Source organism: Eufriesea mexicana, unplaced genomic scaffold (genome assembly GCF_001483705.2).
Source record: "Eufriesea mexicana isolate 0111107269 unplaced genomic scaffold, ASM148370v2 scaffold1121, whole genome shotgun sequence".
NCBI lineage: Eukaryota > Metazoa > Arthropoda > Insecta > Hymenoptera > Apidae > Eufriesea > Eufriesea mexicana.
Genome location: NW_016909245.1, coordinates 297124 through 307441, shown reverse-complemented (window position 1 = coordinate 307441; position 10318 = coordinate 297124). Strand labels below are relative to the sequence as shown.

At 29.3% G+C, this 10318-nt stretch overlaps 1 protein-coding gene across 1 annotated transcript; it reads left to right on the top strand.

The window, feature by feature from the left end:
* The first annotated feature begins 565 nt into the window (after nt 1–565).
* LOC108547541 (zinc finger protein Xfin) lies at nt 566–9954 on the top strand. Its single transcript, XM_017900110.1, has 18 exons — nt 566–981; nt 2435–2569; nt 2661–2859; nt 2967–3124; nt 3203–3435; nt 3644–3970; nt 4066–4202; nt 4326–4642; nt 4733–4992; nt 5070–5337; nt 5444–6684; nt 6771–7200; nt 7336–7680; nt 7751–7938; nt 8038–8319; nt 8394–8571; nt 8668–8947; nt 9056–9954. Exons 1-18 carry the CDS (start codon nt 847–849, stop codon nt 9877–9879), a joined length of 5937 nt encoding a protein of 1978 aa, XP_017755599.1. The 5' UTR covers nt 566–846; the 3' UTR covers nt 9880–9954.
* Nucleotides 9955–10318: the final 364 nt, after the last annotated feature.

Below are 10318 nucleotides of genomic sequence, written 5' to 3'. Positions count from 1 at the left end.
TTTTATCATTAATCATTTTTTCATATATATAATTAGGATAAAATGTATAATATTGTACCTTTAAAGAACTATAACATAAAAAATAGATGTTAAATATCTATATTTCTTTCTTTTATGAATCACTGATGCAGATTATTGATTTTATGCAAATATTAATGTTTTGTATTTATATTACATAATACATATATGTCAACATGCATATATATACACGTATACAAAAATACATAATATAAATAATTATTATTTCATTAATTTTCATGTATGTTTTTATACTTAATATAAAATATAAAATATAATGAAAATAATTATAATTAATAATAATATTTCAACATCTTTTGAATAAAATTATCAATGTACAAACAACAATAACTAGATAATTAAAAACCAATCAAATTGCTTGTCAGTAAACCACAAGATCCATTGAAAATCCACAATGAAGTTGCAGAAATCAATTCAATATGAACTGGACCTTATATAAAGCCAAAATACAATTCGTGGTTTCTAAAGTGTCGAAAAATCACCGGATATTTCTGCCGAAGCACAAGATACCTAGCGACATGGAGGAGGTCATACTCGACAGGACCGACGGAACAAGTGTCTGTGTACAAGATGGCGGCGCCCGGGGGCTTAACTGTCGTGAAAATCGCCAGGAAGTAGCCCGTAAACGGAAGCCGCGCGGTGTCGCAGCGAGCCGCGGATCCCCGCTCCGAAGGATGTGATCCGAGGAAGAAGAAGAAGAAGGCCGAGTCCGGGCCAGAGGAGCCTTTTCTACACTGCCACGAGGAAATCCGGATTATCCAACTTCCTCGGGTTAGTATCGTGATCATCTTCGTGGCCACGCCGACGATGGAGTCCAGGGAACGCTACCAGGAGCTCTGCAGACTTTGCGCATCCTACGACGCCGTCAAGATGGACATCTTCGGTCAAGAGGGCAAGAACAGACAACTCGTTGACAAGATACAAGCTTGTCTGCCGTTTAAGGTTGGTTTTCTTTACTCTACAGCATAGACTTTTTATGCGTCAGACGCTTTTTATTATGCATCATTTTGATGTTTTCAAAATATTTCTTATTCAATGTGAAACTTATGATTCAATTTAGCATTCGCTTATTTATGTCAAAAATGTTTTTTATTCATGTTTTTTTTATTTTTATATGTTTTGTGAATGCAGTTCTTGATTATATAGAGTTATTTGATTTAATACTGCATTTTGTCTTTCATATTTTCGATTCCAAAAATTCAATCAATTTCATTTTTGCGTTTGGTTTCGTAAAAAATAAATTATTTAGTTTTTGAAAACCTATTAATTTTTTGTTAATTTTGAGTTCCTCGTTTTATTTTTAAAATAACATTTTTTTGTTTTAGCTCTTATTAATATTTTTCCTGTAATTTTTTATTAGATTTTTTAAAGAATTGTTTTGTGTTATACATACATGTTTTCTCTTTTAACAGAAAACATATTTATTACGTATCATTTTTCGTTGTTGAAAAATGTCATTTTGATTCGCGATCGTTCATCATATTACGATAAGAATTGTTTTCGTTATTAATTTTTATTTGATTAAATTAATATCTTTTATTTAATTCGTTATTTTTACTACGTATTTTTATATAATTTTATATTTTCACTAAAAATATTACAATTTTAATATTACATATTTTGATTCATATTTAAATGTTTATATTTATAATTCTCTCCTTTAAATATGTTTCAATACATTATTATTTAGACAATATATCATTTAATATTTTTAAAATGACTTTTATGTCAATAGTTTCATTTGTTACTTATTAATTTTTTAAAATTTCTTTAATTAATATATTTCCATGTTATGTATACTTTAAAACATATCTTATTCTTTTTGAAATTCAATTTATCGTATGTTGTACCTGCTTTTTATTTTATTTTTGATTATTTAATATACTTTAATATACAAGATTTTTCTTTAAAAAAAAATTCAATTTTGCATTGCTTTAACATTTAGTTCAAATATTTTTCTTTTCTTCTTCCTTTCTTCTAGCTTTTTTCTTTTTAGTTTACTTTAGAAATTTTGTTGTGTTATTTTATATTTTATGTTGTATATTCCAAACATTTATTTTTTAAATGTCCATTAATGCCATATTGTTTTTATTTTCTACATTGTGCGTATGTCAATCAGTAAAAGCTTACAAGTTATATAATTCTTAGTTGTATCTGTTACATCATTGCCAAATTGTACTGGGATCATGTTCATTATAATATTAGAATGAACAGTGTTAATTGTAATAGCATCAATTTTTGTGTATATTATTTATTTTGCTCTTAGTAGTTGATTGATATATTGATTGTATTAAAGATTTTATTACTTATTTTATTAAATTCATTTATTTGTTAATTAAAACTTGTTTTTGTTTTTATATAACTGAAAAGATTAATACTGCATATTAAATTTCAGATTGCAGAAGATGATCGACTACCAAAATCTCTTTGTTATCGGTGTATGTACAATTTGGAGAATTTCTATGATTTTAGGACAGCATGTGTTAATGCAGTGGCTCTTTTGGAAAGGTGTCTGTCACCTTCAGAATCGGTAAAATTGAAGTTTATTTGATCTTTTAAAAGTTTGTTTTCTTTTTTTAATTTCAAATATGTAAAGCAACTTATCTTTTTTCATTCTTTAGAATGGAAATGTTACAACCACTTTGATGTGTTGTAATGATTCAGAGTTTTTTAAAGGAAGGAAAAGTATACCAGTGTTGATTCCAGAAGCACCTATTGTGAATCCAAATGCTGCCTTAGGCACACCACCCAGATTAAATTCTGATGGAGAGGCTGATCATGAAACAGAAGAAATTATTGATAACAGTGGCACAGATGAAGGTACCCTTTTTACTTCAATTTATGAAAAATTTTGGTAAAGTTTCTGTATTTTATTAAAAAATAATATTTTTTTTTGTTTTTCCTTTCTTCTTTTTTAATTATTTCAGCAACGATAGTGGATGACTCTGAAGATCGTCATTCAGAAGAGTATGAAATGGATATGGAAACAAATCCAAGTGATTTTCTGGAAATGACCTCAATAGTTACAGAAGAACCTGAAGAATCAGAATTGAGACATCAGGAACTTTCTAGTAATTTACCAGAGGTATACTGTACTTAAATTTAATTGAAAATCAAATTTAGTTTTGCTATTAATGAAATCTGATGATTTACATTATTACAGCATACATCTCAACAACATGAAGTTTATGTTTGTTCTTTATGTAACAAAGCATTTAGTTCCAAGGGTCATTTGTCATTACACGCACGTATTCATGTTGGTGCTGGTGATGTAATTGGTGAAAAAGTTCTTACAGATGACCATACATCTTACAAAAGACCTTATCAGTGTGATCTTTGTCATAAATCATATTCTACTGCAAAACATCGTTGGGGTCATGTTTCTACAACTCATAGGTGTGTGTTTTATAATTCTTATAATTATAGCTACAAAACATATATAAAAAAAATCAATAAGAATAATTTTAGGAAAAAGCCAAAATGGTGTTTTAAACAGAAAAAGAGAAACATTAGCTTAAAAAAAATTATATAAATATATGTGATAGATATTTATATCATAGTTGTAATAATAATAACAATGATGATATAATAATGCTTGCATTAGAGGCCATCCGGCAGTGACATGCGGTTATTGTTCCCGAATCTACTCAACCCGGACAAATTTGGAAGAACATATAAAGTCACGTCACGCTGGTCTTCCAGCACCTACGGAAGTTCCACTCAACAATGCCTATCGTCCGGAAAATAGGTGTCAATGCAATGCTTGTGGAAAAATTTGCACAGATGCTATGGAATTGAATCTCCATGGTAGGATTTGCACTGAAGGACAGAGATTAGATGTTCCAGGAAAAAATGAAATTAGGGATAATAAAGTTATGGATAGTTCTGAAGTTTCAAGTACTGGTAGTGATGATGATGGCAAAGATTATAGGTATAACTAATTTTATTACTAAGTAAAGTACTTTAAAGTTTTATTGCAAAAATTGTTTAAAATTATTCAAACATGAAAATTATTTTATAATTTAGAAGTGCAGAAGCTAAATTAGCGAAGAATCCTCAATTGACAATTTTAAAACAAGCATTAACGAAAGGAGATAGCCTTAAGCGTGATTTTGAAGATAAATTTACAACAAATTGCAAACCAAAAAAGTTACCAAAAACAGGTAATTGATATATTATGTCACATACTTTTAACTACAAAATAATATTCATGCGAGTATATATAAATAATATTTAAATGTGAAAAGATTTAATTTCAAAAATATTTTTTTTCTTTCATTTAACAGAGCACACTGATATTCAAAGTATTAAAAAATGGTACTGTGAATCTTGTCCTCAATGTTTTGCTTCAGTTGAGAATTTAAAAGAGCATGAAGCAATTCACGATGTTGATAAACCATTTATTTGCATTTTGTGTAAAAAAGATTTTGCTCTTAAATCCTCTTTAAGCAGGCATATTCAAATGTTACATGGTGTTGATCCATGTTCTATAGTAGAAAGCGATAAATGTCTAAAAAAAATTGTTTCACAAAATTGGAATGAATCTATGGATCTTGATTTATATGAGGGTAAAACCTCTTCTGAATTTCCATTATCTCCAGAGGTACATTTTGTAGTATATAAAATAAATTTTGTTAAATTAGAAAAAATAAAATTATTTATTTCATTTTTATTTTCTCTTTTTCAATTTTAGACAAATGCAGAAAATGAAGAAGACCATGAGAGTGGACAAGAAAATCTCATTGAAATTGAAACAGTATTTGTTTGTGAAATTTGTACTCGTGATTTTAATGATCGTGCATCACTCTGGCTTCATATTCGTGCTACTCACAAAGAATTTGCGGCATTTGCATGTGGCGTTTGTTTAAAAATTTGTGCAGACAATACGCAACTTTTGAATCATGTGAATATGTACCATGGTGGTTCAAAATTATTACTTTCTGAACAAAGAAGGTATTTCCTTTCCAAATTATTTAAATAATCAATAATAATGACAAATTTATGATTACTCTTATTTTTACTATTAACAGATATAGTTGTACTATTTGTGGTAGACAACATGATTCTAGAAAAAAATTAATTGCACATGTATCTATACATAATGTGGATCCAAATTATGATCCTGCAACTTTTGTTCAATTAAATAGTAATTATTATGGAGAGAATATTAATGGTAACGAAACGGCGGAGCAAATCCTTGACTATGAAGAAGATGGAGATAAAGTGGATTGTTATATTTGTTATAAATCATTTCCTAATGAAGATCATTTGATACGACATCAAAGAAATGCCCATAGGGTAAGAGTAATGATAAGAATAAACTATTTAAGTAAATATAGTACACAAATTTTTTCCTAACTTTGTTTTACAATGTTTATATTAACAGAATTTTTTAATTTCTCAGTCAGAACAATTAGTGTCAACAGATCCTTTAAATCCATCGAATTTAAATGGTGGTGGAAATAGAGCTCAATATCATCTCTTCTTTGTTTGTGAACTCTGTGGTAGTTCACATCCTAGTAAATGGGAACGCTGGTTACACGTTAGCTCTTCACATAGTAATGAATCAGCTATAAAATGTGATCGTGAAGACTGTGGTAAAATTTTTGCTACAAAATCTCTTAGAAACGAACATATTCAGCATCATGCAATTCAGGGTTCATCTCCAAATACTTGTGAAATTTGTGGTAAACTTTGGGGCAGTAGAGTTGATTATTGGAAGCATGTTATGGGTGTTCATTCGGATACTGTTCCATTAATTTGTGGCGTTTGCTTAAAAGTGTTTCCCAATGTATTGCAATTAAGTACTCATGTAAGATCGAAACACTGGCCATTAACAAATGGTGATTTTAGTTGTGACATTTGTGGGAGACCATATTCAAATAAATCCAAAATGTCCAGACATAGGAAAATTCATGGGTTTGAAGAAAGTTGCGATAATGGAGCAGAAAATAGTGAAAATAAAGTAGATGGACGAATGAGAGAAACGGAATTAAGTTGTGAACTTTGCGCAGATTTAAAGTTTACTAGTTTAGAAAAATTATGTAATCATAGACGAATCGTCCATGGACTTTTCCCTTGTGATCTCTGTAATAAATGCTATGGAAGAACATCACATTTATGGAAACATGTAAATAGAGTTCACAAAGGTCATGAAGATGTCACTTGTCCTTATTGCTTGAAAACTAGTGCATCAAAAGATCATCTAGCAGCACATATCTCAAAAATTCATAGATACGAACCTGACTCTAGAAAAGATGGGAAAGATAATAGACAATTTAAAACCGAAGAAGTTAGTTTACATTATTGTGAAAAGTGTAATAAAGGGTTTCATAAGCGATATCTTTTGCGTAGACATATGAAAGGATGTCAAAATTATAGGAAAGATCCTGGAGCGTTATTAACAAGGTGTAGAGCTTGTGAAAGAATATTTAAAGATCGTGCCAGTTTACAAAAACATATTGAAAATCATCATAGTACATACACATGTCATCTTTGCAATGAAACAATTACTTCAAAATTAGGAATTATGACACATAATAGGGTGAAGCATATGGATCACCCAGATCTAACTTGTAACTTTGGATCTTGTAGAAAATTGTTTAGGACTAAAGAAGATTTAGAAGCTCATAGAAAAGACCATAGGTATGTAACATTAATATTTTTTTTGCTGAAATAAAAATATTTTATACTGTACACAACTGATTATAAATAACTTTGTTTTATTAAAGGTATCATACGACTCCCAATGTTTGTGATTTCTGTGGTGATACTGTTGAAAATAAATTAAAACTAAAGATGCATGTGTTATCTCTTCATCGCAACGAAATTGGTGTATCTTGTGGAGTATGTTTAATTCCAATGAAGGATCCGAAAGAGCTTAAAAATCACGTGGAAGAAGTTCATTCCAGTGTTCTTTCAAGACCTAACACATGTCAAGTTTGTGGAAAACAATATGCTTCAAAGTGGAAAGCTTTTGATCATACTAAAAAGTGTCATGGAAAAGTATTTAGAACTTGTAAACAATGTTTAGCTGTTTTCACTGAAGATTCTGCAATTAGAGATCATTATGAAACGGTACATAATATTTCCAAAGATCAACTTGCTGCATTTGAACATAGATTGGACATTGGATCAAAAAATGAAGATTTTGAAATAGAGGTATGTTAATAATAAATTAATTATAGAACTTAATATAAATTATATAAAATTATACTTAATATTTTTATACAAATTAATATAAATATACACAAGACATTAAATATATTCGAGTAAAATTAATTACTTTTCTTTTAGTCTACCGATATAATAGTTAAAGAAGAACCGGAAGATTTGGAGTATGATGTAGATATGTGTGATGAAGATTCCAGTGATTCAAAGAGAAGAAGATCCTTAACAGATACGTTTGATTGTGAGATGTGTCCAGAAATGTTCGTAAATAGCGATGCCCTCTCAAAACATTATCGAAATATGCATAATACAGATCCAGAAAGAATGTTTAAAAGATTAAAACAAGATGAACAGAGAAGAATGCGTGGAAAAATGAATTTCTTTTGTAAGAATTGTAGAAAACAATTTTGCACAAAAACATTATATTGGAATCATATTGCAACTTGTAGAAGAAATATTATGCGAAAGGAAGTAAGTAATATTCATTTGTAAAAATGTAGTGTAATTTAATTTTATATTTATCCAAACATTTCTTTTGTAGGAAGAACTATTACCTTTACGAAATGATATCCTAAGTAATCAAGAAGAACTTATGAAAAATAATAATCAAATTAAGAAAGAAGAGCCTACATCAAATTTGAATATTCCTGATTTTAATCTCTTTGAAGATATAAATCTTCAACTCTCAGGCCAGAGACCTCTTCCAAACCTTATGCCACTTTCTCAAAGGTAAATATTACAAATTATAAAATAGATAGTAACTACTCATTATTTTGTAGTTTATATTTTGTAATATACATCTAAATTTATAAATAATCACGATTTCAGAACGAAATCTTCAATGAAATGTTCAAGAAAGGACTCTAGGAAAGTTTATGATGAATCAACAAATACAGAATGTGCTTGTGAAGTGTGTGGAAAACAATGGCCAGCTAAGAAACATTTATGGCAACATTTAATTCGTTTCCATAGAGCAGAAGCAGCAGTCACTTGTGGAGTATGTTTGAAACTCTGTAAAGATTATGACGATTTAGCAGAGCATTTGAAAGCTGCACATGAAGCGATTCTTTCAACTGAAGGAAACAATTTTACATGTAAAACTTGCGGCAGGTATTGTATTCTGTTTTGTTTTTGTATATAATGTTATAATATATGTAGCATGTAATTACGATTTTGTTTGGCAGGTATCACAATGCTCGTAGTAAATTATTATTACATACAAGTATTCACATTGGACACGCGGGTACTAGTACTTGGTGTCCAAAATGTCGGAAAAATATTACAGATGAAGCTACACATTCGACTACATGTACTGGAAAGACAGAAGAAGGAGAACAGTTGAAAAATAACGAAAAAACAGAAGTATGTATTTACAAAAGATGATAAATAATATACTTATTTCGATCAATGAACATATTTGTAAATATTTAACATTCCTTCATTAATGTTTATCAAAAGGGAAGTCTGATAACCGATGATGCAATAATTGGAGAAGTAGAAGAAGGAGACTTCGAATCGGAAGGAGAAGAAGAAGCAGATACGGAAGAATCAGAAAGTGGCAGTAGTATCGAAGCTGAAGAAGAAAATGAATCAGAAGATGAATCTAGAGCAACTGGAGAAATAACTTACAACTCAGAAAGTGAAGATTCGGAAGAACTCGATAATTTGGAAATGGACGAAAAGAACATGGAACATTATAACATTGCTTTAGAACATCTCCAGGAAACTAAAAACACAGGTATTGTAACAGTTTAAATTGAATTATAGTATATTTTTAATAATTAATTTAAAATAAAAAAATATCTATAAGTGTTTTATAATTAAGTTGTTCCATTTAATGTTTCAGAAGCAGAAAAACATGATACAAACTTATCAGATGACGATGGACCTCCAGTTCTTAGTCCTATAATGCCTTTACTTCCTGAGAGTATGTCTATAGAACAATCTATGGGTCATAAACTTGGTTCTATAGTCTCTCTAACCAGGAAAGGAATTGAAATGTGTGATTTATCAGAGATTCGAAGTCGATCTTCTCCAAAATCAGTGAATCTATATGAAAAACACTTATCTAACAATGAATCTTTAGAACTTGAATCTGAATCGTTTGCGAATCGAAGCGATGAAGATTTTGAAGATGGAAAGAACGAATATGATGAAAATTCCACGGAAGAAAATGAGGAAGAAATCGAAGAAAATGATGACATCGAATTACATGAAGAAATAGAAGAAACTGAAGATAATGAGGAGATTGAAAAAAATGAAGACAGTGAGCAGATTGAAGAAAACGAAGAAAATGAAGATAATGATGATAATGATGATAATGACGACAATGAAGATAATGAAGAAAATGAAGTTATTGAAGAAATGGAAAATAATGGAGGAAATGAAGAAATTGAAGAAATTGAAGAATCAGAAGAGCATGAAGGAAATGAAGAAATTGAAGAAACAGACGAGGAAGAAGAGAATGAAGTAAATGAAGAAAATGAAGAGAGGGTGGAAAACATGCAATTGGATGATTTGGAAGGTGCTGTTCTGATGGTTGCTGAAGGAGATCAAATATTGATTCATCAAGAAATGTATGAAGACGAAAATGAAAATTCGAATCAAGAATATGTTTATTCTACACTTAGGTATAGTACAGAAGATGAAAGCGATGATGCAAGAAAATGAGTGCCAAATTGAGATTAAATAATTTGAAGAATGTGGTGAGGTAGAGCTGTTAAACATTGTTTAAAGAATGAAGAATACGTGGAAATGGGTTCAATGAAAATCAGATTTACCAAAAATTGAATTTAATGGAATGTAAAATCCAGTTTTAAAATAATTAATGTTAAATAATGTTTACAAAACGGATTGTTCATAAAATAGAGTATTCTATTTATGGTGGTAAGTAATGTGAAATATTAAGTATTTGAATTTTTTCTAAATTATTTTAAATGATACAAATTTTCTATGCTTCAATGTTAAACGAATTCTAATATGATTAAAGATTACTAACTAAGAATAAAATATTAGAAACTTAAGAAAGATATTTTACAAACGCATATTTTTATTAAATATACATCAATATAAAAGATTATATAGTCTTTCTACAGGATTCCTTTTATTC

Excerpts from the sequence above, each read along its gene's own strand:
- LOC108547541 (XM_017900110.1), top strand. The coding sequence starts at position 847 with ATGGAGTCCAGGGAACGCTACCAGGAGCTCTGCAGACTTTGCGCATCC. Across the intron at positions 982-2,434 it reads AAGCTTGTCTGCCGTTTAAG|ATTGCAGAAGATGATCGACT; the intron begins GTTGGTTTTCTT and ends ATTAAATTTCAG. Across the intron at positions 3,125-3,202 it reads TTTCTAGTAATTTACCAGAG|CATACATCTCAACAACATGA; the intron begins GTATACTGTACT and ends ACATTATTACAG.